At 34.3% G+C, this 12,816-nt stretch overlaps 1 protein-coding gene across 1 annotated transcript; it reads left to right on the forward strand.

Moving 5' to 3' along the window:
• Window positions 1-3,428: 3,428 nt before the first annotated feature.
• On the forward strand, window positions 3,429-7,307 carry LOC117334981. The gene is made up of 4 exons (XM_033894861.1): window positions 3,429-3,588; window positions 3,712-3,992; window positions 4,128-4,313; window positions 4,864-7,307. The coding sequence occupies exons 1-4, from the start codon at window positions 3,438-3,440 to the stop codon at window positions 4,999-5,001; spliced, it is 756 nt and encodes a 251-aa protein (XP_033750752.1). The 5' UTR covers window positions 3,429-3,437; the 3' UTR covers window positions 5,002-7,307.
• Window positions 7,308-12,816: the final 5,509 nt, after the last annotated feature.

A 12,816-nucleotide genomic window follows, 5' to 3' on the forward strand; every position in this document is an offset into this window, starting at 1 on the left:
TTACTGAAAATCGGGCTCACGTTTATTAAAACAACATACTTTCGGTTTACTGAAAATCAACCTCCAGTTTACTAAAACAACACACCTTCGGTTTACTGAAAATCGACCTCCAGTTTACTAAAACAACACACCTTCCGTTTACTGAAAATTGACCTCCAGTTTATGTTATGCGTGTTACTATCTGTTGTTGTTTGTATATAAGGTTCCATGCAGAATTTGGTTGGTTACTAAATAGGATAACTTTGAAGTCAAGTTATTTAAACTAAAGAAGACGACTAGTTACTAGTATGCTTATGACTTTCCTAGAGGACACATTTAAAAAAAAATAAACAGGACATTTTAGGGTCATGCTATGTAAGTGAGTAAGTGTTGTTATCAAATACAATTAATATATGTTCAACATCGGCATTCTTCTTCATCCTGTTATTTGTCACTTTATAGAGAATGTCTTACGTTTGTTTCAGAAAAATGAATCAACCGTGCATGGTTGCCGATGGATTTACAAAATCGGATAAATTTATTCCCGGATGTCTTCAGAGCGAGGCTAAATCCTCTTCGGACCACTGGAACTATGTTCACTTAGAGGGAGAATGGAGATTTGTACATCCTGGGCTTGGAACCACTGCTCCCAAAAAGGTATATTCAATTTCCTAATATATCAGTGTGAGCTTCTGTTTTTTTGTTTTGTTTTTGTTTTTGTTTGTTGTTTGTTTTTGTTTGTTTTTAGTGTAAAATCCACTTTTTCTTCACCATGTTCAAGTTGATGCAATGAACAATATCTGATAAATAACTAAAAACATTGTAATCTACTTTAAACGAAAGATAGTGGCAGACAACATACACCAGATGTTTCTGGAGATACAGGTTGATGACAATTATGTGTTAGTGTTGTTCTGTTGTCATCAGTTTGGGACAAAATGTTCCTTACTGGATATTTTAATTTAAATCTTGTGACCGTTACATTAAGTACGTGACAGCTCTTAATTTGATCTAGATCAACATGATACATGTCGCATATAAATAAACAACATTAAACATTCTGAAACGCTTTTAAAGATTTAAGGATCTCCATGCTAATATATCATGTTTCACTGAAGCACTGGAGGTATTTTCAGATACTGAACAATTATATTCTTTTAAAAAGGATGTTTCCCCTATACATCATATTCATGTTTATATCTCAATGATGTAGAAGAGATTTTGTCCCCTAGCATATGACATATGAAATGAATATAAGTTTCAGTAAATAAAAGAGATGTATCAATTTCAACATGTAAACATCAGTAAAGTAATACATGGGGTAATAGTGCATTTTCGACAACATAATGAGAGTATACTTCACTTATTAATGACGATTTCGCTGAAAATTCATTTCGAAACATTAAGAATTAACAAAATTTACAAATGTATTTTTCATGGTTTTCTTTCAGCAAATCATATTGCTTGTTACCATAGTTTTAGTATCTTGTCCTCCTGAAATATTCATACCTATTTCATTTTAGTTGATTATTATTCCTTTTGTTTTTCAAAATCAGAATAGGAGTTTCTTCTTTCTTACGGATCCGTCTGAATTCATACGCTTCTCCTTCCCCTCGGAAACTCGATGGCAACTTTCCGAAGACCCGGTGCTATGGAAAGATTTTTCCAAGTCAGTGCTCTGTAAACCAAATTTCTTCTCTATGGGATTGGTAATTGTGAAACCAAAGACATCAGAACTGAAAATCCGGAACGAGACCGTTGTCATAGAGATATCGGCTCCCTCTGAAATGATGGACAAGATATTACTACACTACAACATGAAAGGGGAGCAGGTTAAGGAGTTTGTCGAGAAAGAGGATACTATATCCAACGATTCATTACCCATCAGTCCTTATCAATCGACAGTTGACCTGAAGGAGGATTTATCAGATCCCGCTTATGTCCTTCAGCAAATGTTTGGTAAAAAGGTTTTTAAAAAACCGCTAGTTCTTGGAGGCTTAGGACGTGGAGGTGGGCTCAATGGATTGTTGAAAAAAGACGAAAACGATAAGACAAATGATAGTGAAACCAATAATGATGATAAACATGTCGTGAACGGCGATGAAGAATCGCCTAAGTTAGGTGGTGAGTTGCCCAAGGCAATGGCGATGTGGGAGCGGACACTAAAGCAAAGATTCTAAACGGTGGACTGAAGAATGTTCTCATGAAACAAGTGGCTACTAATGGTGATGGTACTAATGAGAGCGTGAGGAATGAAAAGAATAAACAAAGACCACCAAGTGAACACAGTTCAAATGTGAGCTTTAAGGTAAATAAGCTGCCAAGGTATAGCGTCGCGATTCCAAGGAAGGAGAAACAAAGTAAGCTTGTATTTGGAAGTTCATTAGAAAGCTCTAAACCTGTACCTCATAAGGCTGTATACACACCGAGGAATCCTAAGGCTATGGATAAAATGTTAAACAATGCATTCAAACAATCTCAGACATCTCCACCTGAAAATGCGGATGAATCTAAATCTAATAAAGAGATTGACCCCACAAAATTCCCCACTCATCTCGAACGGTATGTCTATCTTCATTATGGATACTCCAGATTTATATTTGAAATTGAACTTCCGGTAACAGGAGTATATACATGTGAAATTCTAGGAGATCTCATTAATTTTAATGACGTTTCACCAGACGTTACTCAATTACCCAGTATCTGCAAATTCAAAATAGAAAAGGAAGGGGAAACATGTACAGTGCCGGCACTGCCGTTAGTTCCGGAAGTAGGTTGGGGGCCGAACCCTTACATGACTGTGTACGGGATGAAGCCTCTTAGCCACACGGACGGTCGTGTGCATCTGGAGTCAGGCGATGAACTTACGATGCAGTTTGAACTATTCGGAACCATTGATCTTCATACAATGAAAATTCAAACAAAGTTACGTAATCCAAACTTCAAACCTGGAGATTTGGAAGATAAGACAAGGCATGTCATCATTGGGGATATCATGTACGTTCGGGTCCTCCTCCCAGGAAAAGGCCAGTTCGCATTGAAATTGTATGCCAAGAAAAAGGGCGAACAGGGATTTAAGAACATTTGTAATTACCTGCTCATTTATGGCAAACAAGATGTGAAGAGTCCATTCAGCGAAATCAAAGATGATGTGAGTATTGAAGTAATGACGCATTGCAATGTTCGTTCTGCCCTTATTACAAAACAACTCAGCTTTAATTTATCTTCAAACTAAAAACACATATATGTTAAAATGAACACTGAAATAAAAATGACTATAAAGAAACACATGAGATATTGAAAGATATTGGCTATTTAACCATCAATTGACTTAAATTAAAAATATAAGAATATATAAAATGTAGACATGAACAGTTACGTAACTGATTAATTGGTTTGACAAGAAGTCCGATTTCATAAATGTATTATTTTTTTTCATCCAGAAATATTCCAAGAGGATGTTACGGGAACGTCTTCAAAAGGCGATTCTGTATGGAAACGAGACTGAAATCCGAAAAGCTCTAAATGACTTCGAGCTGCATTTGATTCCGGATGAGGGAGAGCAAATCCTGGCCAAGAAGAGGCTTGAATTCTTCGCACTTCAGAAAGGTAATCAATCGAATTACGTTGATGCCTTTATTATTAAAAGTAAATAATTCAAACAAACGTTGATCAAATATCCATAACTACCACATGGACAGGTTTTTAAGTTTGGCTCTTTTTGTATGACAGAACTTCGTATTGCTACAAAACGCAGACATCCGGAGACGATCAAGATAGTGCTTGCAAAGGGCAAAGCGTCCGATTATGCCCCGGAACTCCGGAATGAACTTACAGAGGCGGAGAATACCCTTGCTAACCTCAAAAAGCTTGACGGATATAACTTCCATATTAGGAAGTTGGACAGAGACATTCTGGCAGAAATGAAAACGTTTGTCCGACCAAAGCCAATCGTAGTGGATGTGATGCGTGTAGTCTGTATACTCCTCGGAGAGGAACCGGATTCACTAAAGGTAATATTCAGTAAAACTCAGTACAGGTAAGAATCGTCAAGGCAATAATTCTTCAATATAGCTTTCTATATAATTGATTCAACATAAACAGGTAGCTTCTTAATGTATAAAACCTATTATCCATTCAAATTACAGACCTGGGAAAATATCTTACCACATCTTCACAAGAAAGGAACTGATAGTTTACTCAACAGAATAGACAATCTGCGTGTGGGATCCCTGGACCCGAGCCTTTTGGAGACAGTAGACGATATCCTCGGGCAATATTCTTATAAGGACATACGAGAGTCGAGTACAAACGTCGCTGCTTTCAACAAATGGGTAAATATCTTATTTTAATTCGATATTTATGCTATTGAAGTGATAGCATAGCTATCTTCTTGTAATTATTTGTTCTAAGTTGCACCAAAGTATTAGTAAATTAATTCCTTATTAATGAAGTTTTTTTTATGAATGATCTAAGCTGCTACACTGCCGAGAGTGTATAAACTACTTGTCACAAAAATACATAATATGACACCCACAGTATAGAATTATATCTAATTAACAGCAAAATGTGATGACTTATAAGATACATAAGTTACAGGCGGTGTACGACAAAAGGTATTCGGGATCTAATTAATAATGAAACACTTCTAATTTAAAAGATAAAAAAGTTCAATTTTTGAGCGTTGTAATAGCGTAAAATATGTAACGTTTGTGCAACGTATATATTATATAAAAGCTTATTGTTGTTTTCAAATGTAAATCCATTAGATATTGAAATACAGTGACTTTATTCTTCTTTATATTAAGACGTATCCCCTTTTTACTCAAATTTTGTGTGTGAAATCGTAGGAATATATTGTCGGATACGATTTGGTATTTTCAGATACAGCAGGTTTGTGACAAACGGAAGGCCATAATTGAAAAGGAACGAAAAGAAATGTTGAACCGGATACGGGGGAAACTACAAGCTCGTACCAAGGAGATTGCAAAGGAAAATCTAATAGCATCCCTAATAGCTTAATGCAATGAGAAAATAGCTTGGCTGTTGTCGATACTAGAAAAGTATCTTTATCAAGTGGCATTAAAATAATAATGTGGAATCATTGAGACTTGTTATAGCATACGTTTGTATCATGGAAGAGGAATGTATCTGTAACAATTTACATTGGAAGCCGAAATATGCATGTAACATGATATTTGTGTTATACGATTGAAACAGAAGAAATCCAGTTGAAACTCGAATTTAATGTACAACGATGACAATGATACTGCATCAGAAAACTAAAAGTGATATCTAATTTGAAGAGGTGTTTATTTTGTTAACAAATAGCGATTGAACACTGTGTTTGTTAGCTATCGGAATACGTCTTTTTCTTAGGTTAAACAAATGGCGAAACAAATTATTGCAACTGAGCATCAGTCCAATATTGAACGATGGGACGGACCGCTTTTTAGATTGTTGAGACGTATTTTCGTCCCAATACCACTAATGATCAGGTCATCTTAGGGACAATATCCGAGTCAACTTTTATAAATAAATATATACCAGTCTGATGAATCTTTACTCTAACGATAGTAGCAGTATCTTTTTTTTTGCAAAAAACAAATTAATGTTATTAAGAAAAACACGAACGAAATAGTTATCTACAAGTGATATGTCACTGATCTAAGAATCTCAGATATAGACAATGTACTTGCATAAACAAAGAAAGGTGAGTACATGGTGGACATCTGAAACAAAGTGTGGGACTCCGACAATTAAATTCAAACGTTATTATTTTCACTTCCTATTTCTGTAAATTGATGAAGATTGTATGTTATGCTTCCAAGAGAAAACTTTACATGTTATGAAAGAATAAGGTAAAAGTTAAAGTTTGCTTAATGGCTACCCGAATTAAGAATGTTGGCAGCGTTCACCGTATCATTGCCATTAAGTATATAAGTGATCATTCCTTTCACACGTGCTAAAATCGATTGGATTGTAAATATGAGTGAGATATTGAACTAAATGTATAAATATGTATGGCAATTATATAACTTAGATAATGTACGAATTTTCAGCATTCCATGTGACATTCCTTTTCATCGATATTATTTTGCAAGCATCCATGCTCAAATTTGACATTTAGCATCAGTATCTTTTATTTTGTCTCAAAAGATTGCGCTCATATTTAACGCTTTCATAACACAATGCATTATTCCTATTCTTTAATAGACTCTATCATTGCACAGTCAAACAATTTAACTACAAATTCACTTAGTAAATGTCATTTCATTTCTGGTAATCATATTTCAATTAAGGTGAGCATATCAGCTGTAATATCACGTGTACAATGGAGGCAGTATAGAGCCTCTTGTTATCAAAACCATCTGAACGGAAAACACAAGAGTGCCACCACATAATTACTGTTACATACATGTTTATTTTTGTTTACATTAAGGGTGAGCTCACATCTCCCGTTATATTTTTTCTACCTTTTATACATCGAATTGATTTGTATGTTAATATTCCTCCACTATATATCACAAGATGCATTTTTTTTACTTCTTACCACAGGGAAAATTGCAAGACTCCGGTTTCATCAACATTTCTTAACTAAGGCATTCCTTGACCTAACATTTTCCATCGGACAGCATGTATGAATTAGAGGAAAATTCCTTACCTAAGATAATTTCTATAAATTTAGCAATGCTTTTTCACTGGAGAATGGTAAGCTTATCAAATTGTTTAAGTTAAGAAACATTTAAAGACAAGTAAAGAAACCAGGGCCACACTATTCTCTTATATATGTTACCTATGATATTAAAGTTTGGTATGTGACTACGAAGTGGTGTTAGTGTTGTGCTCCTTATTAGATATGAATACGTATCCTTGTTACGTACTGATTTAAGAAGTCGGAACATAATTAGCAAATTGTAATTCATGCTTTTACCTCTGTCCGAGACAATTTAAATAGCCAACCTGACCTTAAACCAAACTGCATATGTCCATAAAATTCATTATTTGGAATTCATTAAGGAAGACAATAACCAGACTTTTAAAATTGTAACATATTTATGGGTCCCAAAACAATAATTTATAGTATATATTTACTTTCTTCATAAAGTTCTTTATGGGTCATATCAGCATCATTTGTTCTTCAATTTGCCGCTTTTTTCAGGATACCCTACAATATTAAAGCCAAAAACAGCCTGTAGCCTATTTCTACGACTTTTGACGGTTGATGGACCTATAATCTGAAATTCATATACTTGCCTATTCAGTCCACCAATGTTAAAACCATGCTGTTATTTAAAGTTTATTTCGGGTGATTTTGAAATTAACTAAAATACACGTTGATCCAGATGCATAGTGCTAGCAGGTTAAAATATATATATATATATACGATATGATATCGAATAGGGTTTCATTTCCTTAGAATGATTGAATTTTGTAAAGGTCTTATGCCTATTTGTAGATACATTTGGATACCAGATGATGTCAGTCGCATAAACTCATTTAACCGATTCATTACAGCATGTAGACAGGGATTTTCGGGCGAGAATCGGGCATAGCAGTATGCGGCCTGTCAATTTATCATCACCGCGAACGATTGTAAAATAGTAGACAAGTAGGATTTCTCTGTCGCATCAACAAGGAATGAAAAAGAACGACTATGACCTTCACCAGCAACAACAATTGAAAGTCCCTTCAAGCTTCTCACATTTTTAACATACCTACGATTTTATTATGTTGTTTACTGGAAGTTGGCGACATATACCGAGGGAAGAACGTCTCTGCCAGAAATGTAATAAAAAAGATATTGGAGACGAATATCACTATATTTTTGAATGTTCGACCTTATGTTTTGAAAGTTTTTTTACCTCAAAAATTAATCATCCGACATAGTGTAATTTCATTGCAAGATATCATGATGTCCAAAAGACTCTCTTCCTTAAAAAAGTTATGTAATTTTATCAAAAAAATCAATTTCGTATGTTCCCCTGAGTAGATATTTTAATTCAAATATAAGTTAACATCTTTATGGTACTTTCATCCCTCTGTATATCCACGCATGTTCACCAAATTTTATATTATTGTAAATTTACATTTATTGCATTTTGTAGTCTATCTCTGTATACCTTTTCTGTACAGGTGTTGAGATAATAAATAAATGAAATGAAATGTTTACATTTGGCACATACGTTTGTAACTTCCGGTTTAGCCCGCTTAAATGGCCTCAGACGATAGCTATACTTCCGGGTCGTTGTTCCCTGGCTTAGCTCTTTTAGATATGAAGTATATTTTACATGCATTTGCTGTACAATATATATTAAATAGATATAAGGTTTTGACATAGATCTAGTTTCGATGTTTGTTTGGAAGAACACGATGCGTTATAAAGTTTGAGTAATGATATCTTCCGATGATACTCCCCGACTTATTGTGGGAAGGTTCGGCTTGAATACTTCCACAAAATGCAGCATAAACCGACATTATCTAAGTTGAATATATTTTTTAATGTTGTGGTATAACACAAAAACAAAAGCGGTTTTTTGTGTCTTAACTTCATAACATAAATATATATATTCAACTTAATCCTTATAATTCAATATATACCCTGCAAAAATTCACTTTATTCATGGACTCTTTTCTCTTACAAATCCTTAAGCTGCTCCAACCGCAAAACAAAAGCGACCTTATTAACGGCGACGTCATTTTTTGACGTTATGGATCTAAACCAATGGAAATGCTTGTTACAAACAAGTTTAAATCATTCATTTTTCTATGGTATAAACGTATCGAGGAATTAGTTGTTGTCTGAGGCCATATTCCAGTCGTGCTAGTACATTTACCTACCCAGTAGCGTGTACCGTCAGGACAAATGGTTTTGAAACAGTTTTCTTAGAGATTTTGGAAGTTATCATTTCTTCTTTTAAAACATTGAAATATAACTTTAAATATATTATTATGTTTGTATTCTACCTTTAAGAATTCCACAAATCTCATTTGTAAAACCGATTTTCTGTGGCTCGAATTAAACCCTGATTCATCGATAAGAGCATGGTAACGAAATATGATGGACGATTGTTTAATGGAACTGAAAAAAAAGAAAAGAAAAAAAAAAGATCAGGCATTTTGGTTTGACACTTTTGCGTCAACAGTTTTGTAAACAACCCCAATACATTTAGAAATTTGAGAATATAACCTTTTCGAATTAAATAAGGTGTTTTTGCAATGCTGTATTAGGAGTAAAAATGATAATGATAAATCATATTTTATATTTATGTTAAGTCGTTTTCATGCCAACAAGTTTGAACATTAAAAACGAATCTTTTCAAAGTTCTATTTATTCCTTTCCTATTTCATAGTTTTAGTCATCAGGCAACATGTGTTTTTAAATTATAATATGGAAGATGATTTTATCAATGTGAATTTAACATTATGTAGAAAATGTAAAATTGCAATTCACTTCCTCATCTGTTCATGTTTTGCTGCCATGGCTACCAATTTAGCTGGTGATATCTCATATCTACTTCAATTATTTTGTTTGTTCTAGTTTCTCAATACTTATCATAATTAGACCCCAGTTCACAGAACTAGGATGACTAACAAAAAGGTCATAATAAATAGCATCTCGTATTACTTGTATACTAAAAACAGATTATACTGGTAAAAACTAAAATAATTGAAGGCATGCATGTCACATGGTTATAGCAATCTTTGCTCATCATTCTGTGTGCGTATGTCTTCCAAGTAGAGAAGTTCTAGATAAAAAGACAAGTAGAAATATGGACAAACTTACAAACTCCAACTTCCCGAAAGGAACATAATATTATGTATTGTGGAAATTCCAGTTTGAAAAATCCAGTTTGGCAGACAAACTTTGGTTGGTTACATGTTTGTTATGGATTATAAAGAAGTCTAACCATTTAGCATGATTGACCATGCAAGCCATTTTTGGTAAAAATCTATGACACAGAACATCTAGATATAGACAAAAGATGCCTTAATCTGCTTTCTCTTCCAGTATTTGCGGCCACACCACAAATATCCATATAAATAAAGTCCTATAACTTATGTACGTGAAGTTTGAGATGTGAGAAAATCATTATTATAAGCAGCAAGATATAGACAATAATAAGATATTTTATTTGAAAGGCGTTACAAAATTATTCTGAATAACATGGTAACATAATATTCAATTCAAAATTTCAAATGAAACATATGCACTAAATAATGAAGAATAGGAAATGAGCTGAAATATATGGATATCAAACAGATAATTCTGATCATTAGAAAAAAAATCTCTGAAGAAGTATAAGATAATGAACATTTTAATTCTAGTGAATTTATAACTAAGATACATTTCTTAGTTTACATTTGAAGTTATACGTTAAGCAGAAGCATCCAAAGGCAATGCTCTAAAGTTATATTTAAATGTCGTTAATTGCTTGTTTTGCACCAAAGGCCTGTTTTTCGATGGTTCTGTGTAAATATACATCAGGAATATTAGCATTTCCCCCCATTTGTTGAAGAAAAAAAAATCAACCTAAGAAACTTCAGAGATTATATATGTCAAATATATCAACAAACCTTAAAGCGCACTTTTAAAAAGTTAAACTCGGCCATCCCTCCACCCAGTCTGAGTCACAAAAACACTCATAAAATGTTTTGAAAATCCAAACAAACACGCCAATCCTTCCACTTCAGTTTCTTTATGCCCTTTCGCCAGACATTAGACATTTTGATGGTCAGATCATTATATAACTTAAAAAAGACATCTGTCTATCAAAGTGTCTGATGTTTGGTGTTGAGGTCAGAGGAAACTCGGGTTACTCTCCACCAGGGAAATACATGTATGCGACTATATCCGTTCTCCCGTGCCCCCCGTTCCACACCAATAATATTTTTTTAAACGTGTGTTTACTAATTGTTCTGTCTTTTGTGCATCCTTAGAGGATAAAATATAATTTAGCAGAAAATGATAATTGTATAATTATAATGATTATAAACTATCAGTACTAGCTTACCATCACAATAAAGGAATTTCCACCTGTCAAATTCTCATTATTCTGCGCGTTCCCCTGTTTTCTTCCTTTTCGCCATTATTACATTTTTGTATGTTATATTTTTACTTCTCTCAGTAATTTTCCCTGTCATATATTCCCTGTAGCTATATTATTCCTGGAGAATCATTTCTAGTATATGTAAGGACGACCACCATCAAAGGTCTGTACCATAAATTCCGCTTCATTTACTTCAATGCTAAGCAGTATAATAAAAGTCCGTATCATTTAGATGTTTGTTTGTTTTCATAAGGTTCCTTACATGTTTAATCAGTGATGTGGAACACGATAATATGATCTACCTTAGGCCGACAATTTTGCACTGTCACTGTACTTAGTTATATCATTGCTGTTTATTCTGGTTATACCATATTTATATGTTCTGCCTTTGTAGGCTGAAGTCCGATTTAAAGTGATTGGTTCCATTGGTTCATCTTTAATGTCAATTTATTCTTTTCTGATGGCATCCCAAGTGTGGGTGTGATGCTATCGATAGTATGAAACTCGCTTTACGTTCATTGGATGTTCACCTTTGACAGGAACAGAAGTGATTTTCCCCACATTGGATGTTCACCTTTGACAGGAACAGACGTAATTTTTCCCACATTGGATGTTCACCTTTGACAGGAACAGACGTAATTTTTCCCACATTGGATGTTCACCTTTGACAGGGACAGACGTAATTTTTCCCACATTGGATGTTCACCTTTGACAGGAACAGACGTAATTTTTCCCACATTGGATGTTCACCTTTGACAGGGACAGACGTAATTTTTCCCACATTGGATGTTCACCTTTGACAGGAACAGACGTAATTTTTCCCACATTGGATGTTCACCTTTGACAGGGACAGACGTAATTTTTCCAACATTGGATGTTCACCTTTGACAGGAACAGACGTAATTTCCCACATTGGATGTTCACCTTTGACAGGAACAGACGTAATTTTTCCCACATTGGATGTTCACCTTTGACAGGGACAGACGTAATTTTTCCCACATTGGATGTTCACCTTTGACAGGGACAGACGTAATTTTTCCCACATTGGATGTTCACCTTTGACAGGAACAGACGTAATTTTTCCCACATTGGATGTTCACCTTTGACAGGAACAGACGTAATTTTTCCCACATTGGATGTTCACCTTTGACAGAAACAGAAGTAATTTTTCCCACATTGGATGTTCACCTTTGACAGGAACAGAAGTAACTTTTCCCACATTGGATGTTCACCTTTGACAGGAACAGAAGTAACATTTTCACAGTGGATATTATTTTGTCACTTCATATTTCTGACTGACGTTTTGTGCATCAGTAGATTCGGATTTAGGCATTATGGAGCTCGCTAACAAGGTACAATATATTATGTATGTCAATATTTGTAAAGCGTTATAAAGAAAGAATAAGGTCATAAAATGGCATATCTCTAAAATTCAATGTATAGGGTATAATAGCATAATGTACCGTATCACTGAATAAATGTAATTTTGGTAAAAAGCGCACTAGTTCTCATACATCAAAACGAAAAAGAAAAGAATCACCGCATCACGTAATAACAGACACGACATACAAGGCTAACACCTTTAACAGTTCGAATCAGTCTTTATCACATACCAAAACTGTCCAATCCCCGGTAAGGGACCTTCAACTCACCCAATAATGTCAGACACATCACACAACAAGGTGTAAACAAACTTCTAAACAATATGAACGCACACAAAGCAACAGGGTTTGGTGACATAACACTTAGATACATTAGAAATACTGTAAACGTTGAAATTTACGCG

The sequence above is a fragment of the Pecten maximus genome, chromosome 9 (assembly GCF_902652985.1).
Source record: "Pecten maximus chromosome 9, xPecMax1.1, whole genome shotgun sequence".
NCBI classification, from domain to species: domain Eukaryota; kingdom Metazoa; phylum Mollusca; class Bivalvia; order Pectinida; family Pectinidae; genus Pecten; species Pecten maximus.

What these genes read in the sequence shown, in the direction of transcription:
- LOC117334981 (XM_033894861.1), top strand. Translation starts at nt 3,438, where the DNA reads ATGTTACGGGAACGTCTTCAAAAGGCGATTCTGTATGGAAACGAGACT. An exon ending in ATTCTTCGCACTTCAGAAAG is followed by an intron (nt 3,589 to 3,711) that starts GTAATCAATCGA and finishes TTTGTATGACAG; the next exon opens with AACTTCGTATTGCTACAAAA. An exon ending in TCGCTGCTTTCAACAAATGG is followed by an intron (nt 4,314 to 4,863) that starts GTAAATATCTTA and finishes TGGTATTTTCAG; the next exon opens with ATACAGCAGGTTTGTGACAA.